The sequence below is a fragment of the Tupaia chinensis genome, unplaced genomic scaffold, assembly GCF_000334495.1.
Source record: "Tupaia chinensis unplaced genomic scaffold, TupChi_1.0 Scaffold000510_1, whole genome shotgun sequence".
NCBI classification, from domain to species: Eukaryota; Metazoa; Chordata; class Mammalia; order Scandentia; family Tupaiidae; genus Tupaia; species Tupaia belangeri.
The window spans coordinates 384272-399732 of record NW_006160023.1 but is presented as its reverse complement, the minus strand read 5'-3'; the positions used below and the strand labels follow the sequence as shown (position 1 = coordinate 399732).

The following is a 15461-nucleotide window of genomic DNA, read 5'->3' as shown; positions in this document are numbered from 1 at the left end:
GCTATTCTAGTAATAGATTCTAAACTAAATGATGAATTTTAAAATAGCAAAACTAATATGTCCCCCTTAATAAAGAAAATATTTGGTACATACTCTAATTATTTTGCGTGATTGAAGGCCGCAGTGCATCCTCTCCACCATTCACACATGGTACAGAGGCTGGGGCAGGGCCCAGAGGCAGAAGATCCCAATCCTGTCCTTAGGAAGTTCATCAGGGGTGGGAAATGGATATTCAAACAGGAAAGCACAGCACATGATAAATACTGGAATACAGACGTACATGCTCTACCTTTCAGAAATAGAGGAAGGTGCCAAGTCTACCAGGGAGCATAAGACGGACTGAGAAATAAAGAATGAAAATTGTACTAAAACAGAGATGAGAGGGCAAAAGTAGCGCATGGCCTATTTACAGAGTGCCCAGAGTTGGAAGGCTGGAGTGTGGGGATCAGCGAGGCTGGATGACAGAGCAGCGACAGGGTAGCAAAGCTGGACAGGAAGGTACAACGTGGACCCCTGCTCAGTAAGAATGCCACACACAAGATCTACTCCGTGCATACTGGCACATTTGTCTGGGGTGGCCTGAGGCTCTGTTTTTGACTTTAATGCCATCTTCACTACTGAAAATGAGCATTAGACTCCTCACTGTAGGGCCTATAGTCAAAAGTATTTAAAAACAACACAAACTTGAAGCATCTGTATGTTTGGCATCTTCTAAATTTCTCCATTTGAGGAGACAGACTATTCCTAGCTCATTATGTAAAGTTTGAATATTTCAGATCCCAGAATCTTTTCTTCTTCTGTTCAAGTCTATTATAGAAGGAATGTATTATATTAAAACTCAGCAAATCTTGGCTATAATTGACTCACTTTTTAGGCTTATTTTCCCATTAAAAACAATTTTTCCTGCATAAAAATTTTCTTTTTGAGAGAGATTTTTGATATAGGGCATGTGCGATTGCCAAAGAGACAGAGAGAGACTAAGAGACAGAAAGTAAGAAATAACTTTTTGGGATGGGGGAAGGCCACATAGTAATCCCTTCTCCTCCTGGGATTTTGGGCACGCATGCCCCCAGAATGAGTTTTAAGCTGCTGGGTCTGCTTCCTCATTCAGCTATGTGGGAGTCCAGCTACATAATCATTATGCCATCTGCTGGCCCCTGCATCAAATTTTTAAAAAATAGTTTAACTGTCTCTCTCTCTCTGGGGAGCACATATACCCTACAGCAAAACAAAACAAAACAAAACAAAACAAAACAAAACAAAACAAAAAACTATTAAAAAAAACATTGTTTAACTTCTGGAAAACATCATTGTAGTCATTTGACAAATCCTATGAAAATGGAAACACTAGGAAGTCATTGAAATGCTCCATTGGACAAATGCCTTTCAAAGTGTCCAGGCTTTGCTGGAGGACAACACAAAGTATAAAGTTCTTTACCTCTCTGAGGATCGCATAAATGAGGATAAGGAGGCCAGTGCTGCAGTGTTACTCTTCCCATTGTCTCAGAGTTCTCTGCCAGTTTCTAGCTGGCCTGAACCTCAGCCCCAAAAGATGCAGAGGAACTTTCGGTGGTGCTCTTCATCTGTAGCCATACTTTGATGCCCTCAGCAGCCGAGTTCTGAGCTTTCTTTAGACTTAAATATGCCCTAGCTGCCAAGTGTCTTTCTGAGGAATGGTGGCTGGGAGAATTTCTTCGATCTGGCTTGTTCTTTCCATAGAAAACAATCACTGGGATGGACAGTTGTCCTTACTGGTGAATGACACTGCTATCTACCTCGCCTGTTCTAAGAGATTCCAAGTAGAAATATCCTTGGCAACACTCACTAAGATCATTTAGAGGCAAACTAAAACTATAGGCTGAACCTATCTGAAAAGCACACGTAGTAAAGAACAGAACGTTGGGGCCGTATTATCACTAAAGGGAAACTGTTAATAATCAGATATGGTAAATCATATATGCAGTGAATGCTTAAAATAATGGAAAGTCAGTTTGAGTAAGAGTCCATTTCATATTATACTCACATTGGAAAAAGCTCATCTGATAGAGTGTGTCTCATTTTAAAAAATCTATTTCATTTTCTTTTATACAGTCAATCACGTTATTTAGCTTACAAAGTGAAAATTCCAACATGTGACATTTCTCCCTAGTCCAGTATAAAGTTCAACAGATAATATACCACATTTCTCTGTCTTATTTTTAAATATGAGTACTGTGGGGGCCGGCAGGCGGCATAGTGGTTAAGGTGCTGGACTCCCACATGGTTGACTGCCATTTGAGTTCCGGACCTGGTCTCTTGAAACTCACACCAGGTATGTGTGTGTGTGTGTTCTCAAGGTTCTGAGAGGAGAATGGAAAAGGGATTGTGGCATGGTCATCCACCCCACTCCCCCCGAGGGGTAGTAGTTTCTCACTTTGTGTCTCTGGTGAGCATGCTCACCTTATGGCAAAACTCTCTCTTTAAAAAAAGAAAAAAAATGAGGGAACCAGCAGTTAGCGTAATGGCTATGTTGCTGGACTCCCACGTAGTCGACCGCGGTTCACGTCCCGGACCCGGTGGCTTAAAACTCACGCCGGGCGCGTGTGCGTGCGTGCCCAAGATCCCGAGAGGAGAATGGAGGAGAAGGGATTGCGGCGTGACCATCCCCCCTGGGGGATGATTGCTCGCTTTCTGTCTCTATGTCTCTCTCTGTCTGTCTGGCGAGCGCACGCGCCCTACAGTGAAAATATCTCCAAAAAAAAAAAAGAAAAAAAAAAGAAAAAAATGAGTAGAGTTTAAAATTGGAAAATAATGGAATTGGGAATTGCTTCTGGTCAGTTTTAGAAATCTGCTTTCATCTAGAAAAAACAATCACCATCCCTGTGGGTGCTTTCAAGGCTCCAAATGATCAAGAAGGGATCCTGGAGATCCCTCTAATTGCTCTGTAATAAGGTGACATAGTGTGGGAGGGGGCTTGGAGTCATGCAAGGCTACCTTGAAATCCCAACTCTTTTTTAAAAAAATTATTTTATTTAACATTATTTTGTTATTATTATTTTTCAATTTGATCATATAGAGAAAGAGAGAGTGAGAAAGCAAGCCACCAGGTCCAGGACTTGAACTGTGGTCAGTCATGTGGAAGTCCAACACCCTGAACCACTACACCACCTACCAGTCCCTAAATCCTAACTCTTTACCTGCAATGTGAACCTGGGTTTGTGATTTTCACTAGGTTGATTTTACTTGTGTAAAATGGGCATCATGAAGCCCACAGTGATACTGTAAAGAGAACTTTTCTTTTTTAAGAGAAATTTTTGTTATAGGGTGCTTGTGCTCATAGGAGAGACAGAAAGGGAACACTCCCCCCACCCCCGCCCTAGCCGCCCCAGGCAGGGGTGGATAGGCATGCCACAATCCCTTTTCCTCCATTCTCCTCTTAGGATTTTGGGCATGCACCACACACGCCTGCACAGGTTTTAAGTCACCAGATCTGGGACTTGAACCATGGTTGACATACAGAGAGACCAGTGATGAAACCATTATGCTATCTGTTGGTCCCAAAGAGAACTATTTGTAAGGTAGCATCATTAGTCCTATGATTTTGATGAAACAAATGACTGATGTCATATATGCCACTCAAGAGGAAGTTTAGTATTAGAGTATCATTATTATTCCTATGGTTTTGATGAAGCACATAACTGACAGCCTGTCTACCACTTAAAAGTCAGAGTAACGTAGCAGTTAAACAGACTTTCTAGAGCCAGACTGCCTGGGCTTGAGTCCTGACTCTCTCACTTACTAAGTATACAACCTTGGGCAAGTGACTTATCTTTGCAGACTCAAGTTTCCTGATCTGTCAGCTGGGAATAATAATGTCTACCTAAGGGGGCTACAGTAAGTTTTCAATGAATTATTCCATCAGAAGAGTGACGGACACCCTGTAACAGCGAATTCTATTACTATTGTTTCTTGTTTCTTTTTAACTTCAGAAAACTTAAGTACTAGGTTAGTAGGAAAAAGCTTGCCAGAACACTGTAAGACTATCATACCTTTTTAAATACTGCGGGGAAAAAAACCAAAAAACAAAAAACAAAACCAATATGGAAAATAGTAGCATTGAGGGCTGAGTCCAAAAATGACTTAAAATCTGTTCCCCTTATTGAAAGATAGTGTTCAAAAATACATATTTTCAGGAACCAGCAGTTAGCGTAATGGCTATGTCGCTGGATTCCCACGTAGTCAACTGCGGTTCGTGTCCCGGACCCGGTTGCTTAAAACTCACGCTGGGCGCGTGTGCGTGCGTGCCCAAGATCCCGAGAGGAGAATGGAGGAGAAGGGATTGCGGTGTGACCATCCCCCCTGGGGGGTGATTTCTCGCTTTCTGTCTCTATGTCTCTCTCTGTCTGTCTGGCGAGCGCACGTGCCCTACAGTGAAAATCTCTCCCAAAAAAAAAAACAAAACAAAAACAAAACAAAAAAATATATTTTCAAATATTTTAATGTATTTGGTTCCTTTAGAATAAGTTATAGAAATGTGATGCTTCAGAATGATAAAAGCACACTTCTTTCAGGGAGTTTGTATGAGGAGCTTCGACTTTCAGCTTTCTAAGATATCGGGAACTCTGAGTAATTTTAGAGACCACATACTGAGAGAAGCCAAGGAGTCTCAATGCCTCTTTCAGACTGCAGAAGAAAAATGTCCCCCAATTTAGAGGCTCAACACCATCTGAGGGGTTCAGGAAGCTTGAAAAAGCCATTCTAAACCTGGCATTTTAAGATAAAGGAAACGGCCACTTCATCAGATGCTGCACCATGTGGAAGTCCAACACCCTGAACCACTACACCACCTACCAGTCCCTAAATCCTAACTCTTTACCTGCAATGTGAACCTGGGTTTGTGATTTTCACTAGGTTGATTTTACTTGTGTAAAATGGGCATCATGAAGCCCACAGTGATACTGTAAAGAGAACTTTTCTTTTTTAAGAGAAATTTTTGTTATAGGGTGCTTGTGCTCATAGGAGAGACAGAAAGGGAACACTCCCCCCACCCCCGCCCTAGCCGCCCCAGGCAGGGGTGGATAGGCATGCCACAATCCCTTTTCCTCCATTCTCCTCTTAGGATTTTGGGCATGCACCACACACGCCTGCACAGGTTTTAAGTCACCAGATCTGGGACTTGAACCATGGTTGACATACAGAGAGACCAGTGATGAAACCATTATGCTATCTGTTGGTCCCAAAGAGAACTATTTGTAAGGTAGCATCATTAGTCCTATGATTTTGATGAAACAAATGACTGATGTCATATATGCCACTCAAGAGGAAGTTTAGTATTAGAGTATCATTATTATTCCTATGGTTTTGATGAAGCACATAACTGACAGCCTGTCTACCACTTAAAAGTCAGAGTAACGTAGCAGTTAAACAGACTTTCTAGAGCCAGACTGCCTGGGCTTGAGTCCTGACTCTCTCACTTACTAAGTATACAACCTTGGGCAAGTGACTTATCTTTGCAGACTCAAGTTTCCTGATCTGTCAGCTGGGAATAATAATGTCTACCTAAGGGGGCTACAGTAAGTTTTCAATGAATTATTCCATCAGAAGAGTGACGGACACCCTGTAACAGCGAATTCTATTACTATTGTTTCTTGTTTCTTTTTAACTTCAGAAAACTTAAGTACTAGGTTAGTAGGAAAAAGCTTGCCAGAACACTGTAAGACTATCATACCTTTTTAAATACTGCGGGGAAAAAAACCAAAAAACAAAAAACAAAACCAATATGGAAAATAGTAGCATTGAGGGCTGAGTCCAAAAATGACTTAAAATCTGTTCCCCTTATTGAAAGATAGTGTTCAAAAATACATATTTTCAGGAACCAGCAGTTAGCGTAATGGCTATGTCGCTGGATTCCCACGTAGTCAACTGCGGTTCGTGTCCCGGACCCGGTTGCTTAAAACTCACGCCGGGCGCGTGTGCGTGCGTGCCCAAGATCCCGAGAGGAGAATGGAGGAGAAGGGATTGCGGTGTGACCATCCCCCCTGGGGGGTGATTTCTCGCTTTCTGTCTCTATGTCTCTCTCTGTCTGTCTGGCGAGCGCACGTGCCCTACAGTGAAAATCTCTCCCAAAAAAAAAACAAAACAAAAACAAAACAAAAAAATATATTTTCAAATATTTTAATGTATTTGGTTCCTTTAGAATAAGTTATAGAAATGTGATGCTTCAGAATGATAAAAGCACACTTCTTTCAGGGAGTTTGTATGAGGAGCTTCGACTTTCAGCTTTCTAAGATATCGGGAACTCTGAGTAATTTTAGAGACCACATACTGAGAGAAGCCAAGGAGTCTCAATGCCTCTTTCAGACTGCAGAAGAAAAATGTCCCCCAATTTAGAGGCTCAACACCATCTGAGGGGTTCAGGAAGCTTGAAGAAGCCATTCTAAACCTGGCATTTTAAGATAAAGGAAACGGCCACTTCATCAGATGCTGCACATCTGCAAATTAACCCAAGGATATATTACTGCAGGGTTTAGTCTTTGGATGAGTAATGCAGGCAACTAGAAACAGTGATGCTCAGCATTTCCATAGGCCCAGGCATTGCAGAGCTTGGGACTGCAATAAACACAAATATCTAGGCATTTGGAACAAAGGATCCAAAGACACAACCGTGTGGCTATTCTATAGCTACTCCTCAGATCTTCACCTAGCGCTAGGTTTGGAAATGCCTGAATCATGTGGGGCTCTGTTTTGCCAGACGAACCAGTACCCTGGGACACATCTTGGTAGGGACACAGGTGAAGTCCTCCCCTGCCAATTTGACCAAAGAGCTAAGTTATTCTGATGAGTCATCAGCTTAAATAAATTAGGGAATGCAATTTTACTCCATTCATTCACTTCTGCATCACCCATCTCTTGGGAAGGTTAACTTCTCTACTTATTTCAATTCTACAGGGAGAAAAATGAGGCTAAAAGGGAAGGAGAAGTGTGATTTTCTTGAATAAAATTGCTTCCTAGTCAGTAGCTCACTGCAGGCTGCTCTGAGCTGAATTCACTACCAACCATGGTCCTCAAGACCACACAGAGGCCATATCAGAAGAGAGAGAGTGCTGCCACCACAAAGAGAGAGCATTCTTTCCAAAGGAAAACAAAACAAAACAGGTGGCATAGTGGTTAAGATGCTGGACTACCACGTAGTCAACTGTGGTTCAAGTCCCAGGCCTGGTGGCTTGAAACTCATGCTGGGAGCATGTGCATATGTGCCCAAAATCCTGAGAGGAGAATGGAGGAGAACGGATTGCAGTGTGGCCGTCCTCCCTGGGGGTGTGATTTCTTGCTTTCTGCCTCTGTCTTTCCAGTGAGTGCACACATCTTATAGCAAAAATCTCTCTCTAAACAAACAGAACAGTGCTCAGTTGGCCCAGGATTCCAGAGGTTTGGTCATTATGACTACAGTGGACTTCATAGACAATGGGAGAAGTAAAATCATACTTACTGTTTATCTAGTGTATGCCAGAGACTATATTTCTTATCTCATCAGGATTGCATAAGAACCTCATATTGGGTCATTGGAAAAATCATAATGCATTTTTGCATAGAAAAACATGTCATGACTTCCAACAACCTAATTTTTTTTAAGAATTATTTTATTTAACTTTATTGATTTGTTATTTTTTAATATTTGATCAGAGAGGGACAGTTTGATAGAGAGAGATAGAAGGTGAGAAAGCAAGCTGCCAGATCTGGGACTCGAACCGTGGTCAGCCATGTGGGAGTCCCGTGCCGCTAACTTCCATGCCACCTGCTGGCCCCCCAACAACCTAATTTTTAAAAAAAGAATTCTTTTTCTTTTTTTTGGTGAGGTTTTTGCTATAGGGCACGTGCGCTCGCCAGACAGACAGAGACAGACAGAGAGACAGAAAGCGAGAAATCATCCCCCGGGGGGATGGTCATGCCGCAATCCCTTCTCCTCCATTCTCCTTGGGATCTTGGGTACCCATGCACATGCACCCGGCGTGAGTTTAAACCACAGGGTCCAGGACTCGGACCGCGGTCAACTACACGGGAGTCCAGTGACATAGCCATTACGCTAACTGCTGGTCCCAAAAAGAATTGTTTTATTAAGATTGATTTACTTTTAAAAAAATAATTGACCAGAGAGAGACAGAGCAAGAGAGAGTGTGAACAAGCAAGTGCCAGAGAGAGTGGGAGAGGGAAGGAGGGAGAGTGAGAAAGCAACCTGGTCTGGGTCTCAAACCATGGTCAGCTATGTGGGAATCCACCGCCCTTAACCATCATGCTACCTGCCAGTCCCAGCAATGACCCAGTATTATCTTCATTTTATCTGAGAAATCTGAGTCTCTGAGATGTTGAGTGATTTGCCCAATGTCAAAAAACTAGTAAATGGAGGAGCTAAGATCCAAATCCAGGCATAACTCCAAAGCTACACTGCTTTTTCCTGACTCTTTCCACTGATAAAGTTTTAAGAGCACTTCTAAGTCCTGCAACACCCATTGCACTTTTAATTTTTTTTAAGGATTTAAAAAAGTAATTCTTATTTTTAAATTTTCTATAGGCCATGTGCACTCATCAGAGAGAGAGAGGGAGAGGAAGAGGTAGGGGGGAGGGGAAGGGAGAGGGAGAGGAAGAGGAAGAGGGAGAGGGAGAGAAAGTGAAAAAGCAAGCTGCCAGGTCCAGACTTGAACTATGGTCAACCATGTGGGAGGAGTTTAGCGCCTTATCCACCACACCACCTGCTGTCCTCCATCCACTGTACCTTAATATGTTAAAGACCAGTTCAAGGCAGTGGCTTAATCTATGCACACAGATATTTTAAAGTTAATAAATCTGAGCATTTAAGTCTGAAGGAAAAGGAGAAAAATTGTCATGACTAGTTTCTAATTCTCTTCCTATTCCCCCTGCATTTTCTCCTGTAGTCAGCTGAAATGTTGCTTCCATTTCATTTCTTCAGCAACAGTTGCCCTTTCATCACATAGTCTGAAATCCATGACGATCCTGGAGGGAGTCATTAACAAAAACCTCAATTCTTCAGCTGGAGCACACACTGACACATTTACCTGCAGTGCCTTTTGTCAGATATATGTTCTCTGTGTTCTGGTGGAGAAGTCAAAATGATGCTCCAACCCAAGAAAGCTTTGGGTTTCATTGAAAATGAAAAGTGTAAATCTTGTGGACACTGGTTTCTCCTCATCTCATCAGACATTGGACACTGAGGGCTGAAGTCCCTTGAATGTGCCTACATGACATTATATTACAAAGTGTGGGTAGCCTTCAGAGAGCCACAATTAGCCTTTTAAAGCTGAGTCACCAGCTCTTTCTCCCTTCTCCAATCACAAGAGCCATTGCTAGTGATGAATGATGTGGGCCTAGGGCACCCACCTTCCTTGCCGTTGGAGAAGACAGCACAGGAGGGATGAGAGTGAGGATAGGGTACTCCTTAAATGAACAATACACAATGAGAAAGGATGTTCAAATCCTGAAATGCAGCCTTTTATGGATGCACAGTAAATCGATCCTTTGACTCCTGACTCACTGATGCATTAATTCTTCAAACGTCCTCCCAGGGGTACAGGGTTTGGGTAAGTGCCTCATGCAGTGTGGTGAGGTCTAGAAAAGACTAGGTAACTTTTTTCCTTTGAGAATGATTCATTTCTTTTGGAAACAAGGGTCCATTTGGCTACATCCAAGGGTCTAGGAGTGTTTTGTATTCCTTAAACAGTCTTGATGCAGGATCTTCTTTAGGGGTAGTGTGGTTTCCAAAGAACACTCCTGGTTTACAGTGATGAGATACTGGGAGATGAGCAGCCATCGGCAGACAGTGTGCAAATGACTTTCACAAGTCAGTGCCATTCATTGCCTCACAGACTTATCCCCAACCAATTCCAGGAGCTGCAAACATGCATGAGCATAACGATTCTTTCTTCTAAAATCACTTTCCCAGATACAACTTTCCTAGAGCCTTATGGCATCTGATGATAATCTAAGCCAAAGGCTACTACTATATAGTCACAGACCCAGTGGCTTTATGATAAAACTATGAGAACCAACAAGGACAGATCCACTTTCCATGAAGAGTTAGGGAAGGTTAGGCTGGGAGGATGGCATTCACTCCCATCACCCTTCTCCCTCACTTACCCATCATCACACCACCTTGCATTGCTCTGGTCTGTACCACATTGCCCCCTGGGGCCCACAAAACACAGAAACTTTTTCATTCTTCCCCCAAATGATCCAAATAATCAATCAAATAAATGATTTTTACAGCATTTCTAAAAGTTTGTAAATGTTTTAACTGAACATAAAATGGTACAAAAAATAATAGCAATATCAAAAATCCATATTGACCATTTGAAAATAAAGTCCAACTACAAGAAGCATGCCTTCAGGACTTGAGCTGACTTAATTGTTGACATCAGACAATTAGGTTTTAGCCTAAAAGCTAAGGGGGAAAGGAACATGTAATGGATTATATGTTAGGTTGTCGGGAAAGTCGTGACACATTTTTGCATAGAATAACAGAAAAATACATCATGAGTTTCCTAACAAACAATTCCCAGTAACAAAAGAAATTGTATAAGTTCATCTGGTATAGACGAACTTTTTGATCCTACTAGATTTAAGGAGGAATGTGTGTCATGTTCCTTTTGTAAGAGGCATGTAGCACAATGCTGACCTAGGTATTTCTATGAGTAAAATCGTTTCCAAATGCAGTTTTGCAAAAGATACAGAAAAGATATGCTTTAGACCACAGACATGAGAGGGAGTGCTCTTGTTCTGACTGAAAGCATGGGAGTCAGTCTTGAATTTTTCACCCAGGCAGAAGCCAACACAGTCTTCTACCTGAAAAGGCCATAGACATACTTGGGGAAGTAACAATATTTTATCTTAAAAAAAGGAAGCCTTGGGACCAGCAGGTGGTATAATGGTTATGTCTCTGGACTCCCTCGTAGTTGACCGCAGTTCAAGTCCCAGATCTGGTGGCTTAAAACTCAGGCCAGGTGCATGTGTGTGCATACCCAAGATCCTGAGGGAAGAATGGAGGACAAGGGGACTACAGCGTGCCCATATCCCAGGAGAAGTGATTTTTCCTTGTCTCTGTTTCTCTCTCTCCAGTGAGTGCACACACCCTATAGCAAAAATCTAAAAAATAAAAATAAAAAAAAGGAAGCCTTGAATCCTTCTAAGAGTTTAGCACCTATTTGTGGACTATGGATCTAGAATTTTATAAATTATGTCATGAAGCAGCAGGCTGTTTTGACAAGATTATAGACTTGTGATCAGATCTGGATCCTTTCCAGTGTGATTTAGAATAAACTACACTAGTATTTTTGTGCCTCAGTTTCCACATCTGTAATATAAGTTAATAATTTCTTCCTTAAGGAATCCTTGTGTGAAAGATGCCCAGTAAATGAATGCTGACTCTTCCTTCCCGTCTGCTCATAACAGTCCTGATACATTTACATAAGGATCACACAGACACAGGTACTGACCATGAGAAAAGCTAAGTGATCTGTATGAGGGCTGTAGCTAGGGAGTATCAGAGGCGTGGGTTAAACGAGTCTCATTTACTTGAGAGGTTTTTGCTATAGGGCACATGGGCTCACCAGACAGAGAGAGACAGAGACACAGAAAACGAGAAATCACCCCCCAGGGGGGATGGCCACGCTGCAATCCCTTCTCCTCCATTCTCCTCTCGGGATCTTGGGCATGCACGCACACATGCCTGGCATGAGTTTTAAGCCACTGGGTCCTGGACACGAACCGCGGTCGATTACATGGGAGTCCAGCAACATAGCCATTACGCTAACTGCTGGTCCCCAGTCTCATTTAACTCTAATGCTCTTCACACCTAACCATCTAATTAGTGGAGACTCTTCCATCCGTGTCATTTCAATTGAAAACGACAACTTCAGCTTGAATAGTTTGAGCATCAATCATTTCCAGGGAGAGATTATGGGCCAACATTTTGGCAAAGTACTCACCCGACCAAAGGTGAAGTCCATCAAAGCCATAGGAGTACAGGTCATCGCCAACACCATTGCCTCCCCAGCCTTCTCCACCTCCTGGGTATGGGGCATAGCCTGAGGAAGAGGCCCAGCCCACCCGCAGATGTGTGGGCTCTGCTGTGAGGAAGGGGTCCACATGGTCGATAATCAGCTCAAAGTACCACTTCTTGTACTGGGCCGAACCCTCAGCGACTCCCAGGAAGATGTTTGGCCGGATACTGAAATGAAACATGGAATAAGCAGTATCCACAGACTCTTAAGAATGGAGAAAGCAACGGAATGGTTTAATTCCATTAGTGGCACTGGCCCAATTAAACCTAGATCAAGAGCAATTATATGCTTTTTTTATATTGTGAAAAAGTAGGAAAACCTTAGAGCTTTTAACACTTGATCAAGTTCTTAGTGGAAGGTGTCAGAAGAACATTAATTCCACCATAAAATATAAAGGACATTTCTCTAAATACTCCATTCAAGGCAACCATGGGCAGTGATGCTGAAAATGATATACAGAATGATTACAAATTTTTGGATCTTTCTGCAAAGGAAAGGAATTACTTGCTCAAGTTCCATATTCTGGTAAATTGGTTTAAACACCCTCATTTTCATAATAGCAGCTTTGTTACCTAAGCATTATTAATAACCACGGCTTCTTAAAAGCATTACGAAGTCATTATTAGGCAAGCTTGTTAAGGGAAAGCGGTTTTAATGTGTCCAGGAAAGTGGTTAAAAGCATAGCACAAATCAGTTTTTAAATCTGGAATCATACTCTTAGAGATGCACTATTCCTGGGCTGAGACTAAAGTTTTGGGTGTGCAAAGAAAAACCAGGTTAGCAACAACAACAACAACAAAAAGAAAGTCTGTGAATGGATGCTCTATACCTTAAAGAGGAGGTTCTTTTCTCGCCATTGTAGACTAGGGTGTAGACTTAGGTATAAAGTGCCTAAAGGGCTGGGTGCAAAGCCTAATGATTAAGGGAGTCAGATTTCACATGGCTGACCAGGGTTTGACAGCTTGAAAAAAAAAAAAAACTCAAAAAAACCAAACCAAACCAAACAAACCACTGGAGCATGTACATGCTCCAAATTCTAGAAGGATGGAGAAATGAAAGAGAAAAGATTGTGGCATGACCAAGCTCCACTGAGAGGTGCTTTCTCTTTCTCTCTGTCTATCTCTGGCAAGTATATGTGCCCTATGGAAATTTAAAGGAAAATGAAAAAGCAGCAACTGAAGAAATGTAGACCTGTTCAGTCCATGTCCAGTGAGGTCAAATGACTCACTGCAGCCACATGTGAGGCTAGGGGTCTTGAATGAGCCTATGCTCTTCATCCTGGCCCCCACAGACAACACAGGTAAACGACCATGTGTCAGAGCATACCAAAAAAACCCCACAGTATCAACTCAAAACACCCATTTTATTAAGACAGATATGAATACATTATAACCAAGTTATAACCTGTGCTAATGTTTAAAATTAAAACACGGTAGACCTCTTAAATCCAAATTCTTCAGCTCTCAAGTAGTCCAGTACTCTATCCTCAGACACTTTTAGGGAAAGTTTGAGCTCCTCTGCTGAGAGGGGTAGATTACAAGGCCCCAGTTATCAAAAGTGCACATTTGCCTGTTCTTGTCTCCAGTGTATCACCATGGAAACTATGGGCATGCAACTTTGGATTTCCTATCTTTTCTGTCTGGAGACAAGGTGGGCAGAATCATGCCTGACATCTAGAATGATGATGGTGGCCTTACCTCGTCACATCGTTAATCAGTCGGGTCTGCAGAAGTAGGTTTCTCCGGGGCAGCAAATTGTCACAGATCAGATTTTGGTTGGCTCTCACTGCGACCCCATTACAGAGACAGAGGGAGCACAGAACATCCAGAACCTGTAGCAGGACATACCCACCAAACTTAGCACCACCAGGAGAACGTAGTGGACAGGACCAAACCCTTGACATGTGATAGCAACAGGAGTAGTGAGGGGTGGGAGCTAGACTATGGTGGAGAGCCAGCTCAAAGCTAAGGAGCTTCTCTCTCTTACTGGATAGAAGAGGATAATGCCCCAGAGGATAATGCTGTGTCTTTAGAAAATGAGGCTGAGTTTCCTCCTAACCCCTCATCTTAACCTTGTGCTCCTTTCTTCCAAACTCAGCATGCAACCTGTGGTGGTTGCTGTCATCTGAGCAAGTCTGAGCTCTTAAGCCACACTGTCTAGGTTAACATCCTAGCCAGGCCAGGACAGGGTGTGGTATGGCAGCTAAGGCACAAAATCCAGCCCTACTCTCTCTCAGATCAAATGCAGGAGACAGGGATAAATGGCCTTCTATTGGCCTCAAACAGAAGATTCATGCTCCCACACAGTTCTGAAGGTCCTCTGCACTAAGGATTAGTAAGCACTAATATGGCTCTTTAATGAAGAAGCACTTAGAACCTATTTCGCTAAGGCCCTTGTGCACAGCAGGCTCAGGAACCTTTGTGTGGGTGGGTAGAAGCAATGGGAGGGCAGGATCCTGATTATAAAAACCATCAACATTCATTCATTAAGATACCCTTAATTCCTAGAAATATTCAAAATATTTCACTTATTCTTCTTCTAGAAAGAGAACAAGCCCACACGGGCCCAGGTGGCCAATGAGTCTTAACAGGCCAGTCACTAAGCTGCTTCTGCACCTGTTTGCAGCTGCCTGGGCAGTGGGATCAGTCCCTTCCCTCCTTTCACAAGTTAGCCTTTTGCCTGTGTACTGCTCCATTGCACTACATCTTCTTTCATTCAGATCTTGTGCTCCTGTAAGGCACAGAAGTGGTGCTGGGCCAGCGCTGCCCCATACCCACTCTGCAGGGAGGAATGTGCCAACGGCAGCCCATAAATAATAGTGGCAATGTGGCAGGCTGCACCAACAGGGAGGTGTGCAGCTGCATTTCAGCCTTTCAAGGTGGCCACAGAAGACTCCATGCTTAGCGGGGTTGGATGGCTGCAGGTTGTTGATGGCATCTGTACCCATAATTCTCACAAACCAATTTTCTACCTGACTCCCTAAATGTCAATTTTTGTTCCAGATAAATACAAAGCATGTTTATGGGACAAGCAGAATAGAATCCCAAAGGCAGTTTTATAAGGGAATCTTACCATTACCACTCTGTAAAAGATATCAACAGTGGGGGACCAGCAGTTAGTGTAATGGCTTTGTCGCTGGACTCCCACATAGTCGACTGCAGTTCGCATCCCGAACCCGGTGGCTTAAAACTCACGCTGGGCGTGTGTGCGTGCGTGCCCAAGATCCCAAGAGGAGAATGGAGGAGAAGGGATTGCGGCGTGGCCATCCCCCCTGGGGGGTGATTTCTCGCTTTCTGTCTCTGTCTCTCTCTGTCTGTCTGGCGAGCGCACACGCCCTATAGCAAAAACCTCTTCAAAAAAAAAGGAAACAAAAAGATATCAACAGTGGAGACCTGAAATCTGGATGATGAT

The 15461-nt window shown here is 42.9% G+C and overlaps 1 protein-coding gene across 1 annotated transcript in view; it reads right to left on the bottom strand.

Annotated features, from left to right (window-relative positions):
- Positions 1–15461, bottom strand: part of LOC102495495 (ryanodine receptor 3) — a gene marked incomplete at its 3' end in the record, with an annotated part of 299734 nt that overhangs the window by 136657 nt on the left and 147616 nt on the right. The window contains exons 18-19 of the mRNA XM_006156625.1: positions 13748–13881; positions 11976–12217 (exon numbers count right to left, since the gene is read on the bottom strand). Coding sequence (XP_006156687.1) covers positions 11976–12217; positions 13748–13881 — 376 coding nt within the window. The remainder of the gene's footprint in view (positions 1–11975; positions 12218–13747; positions 13882–15461) is intronic.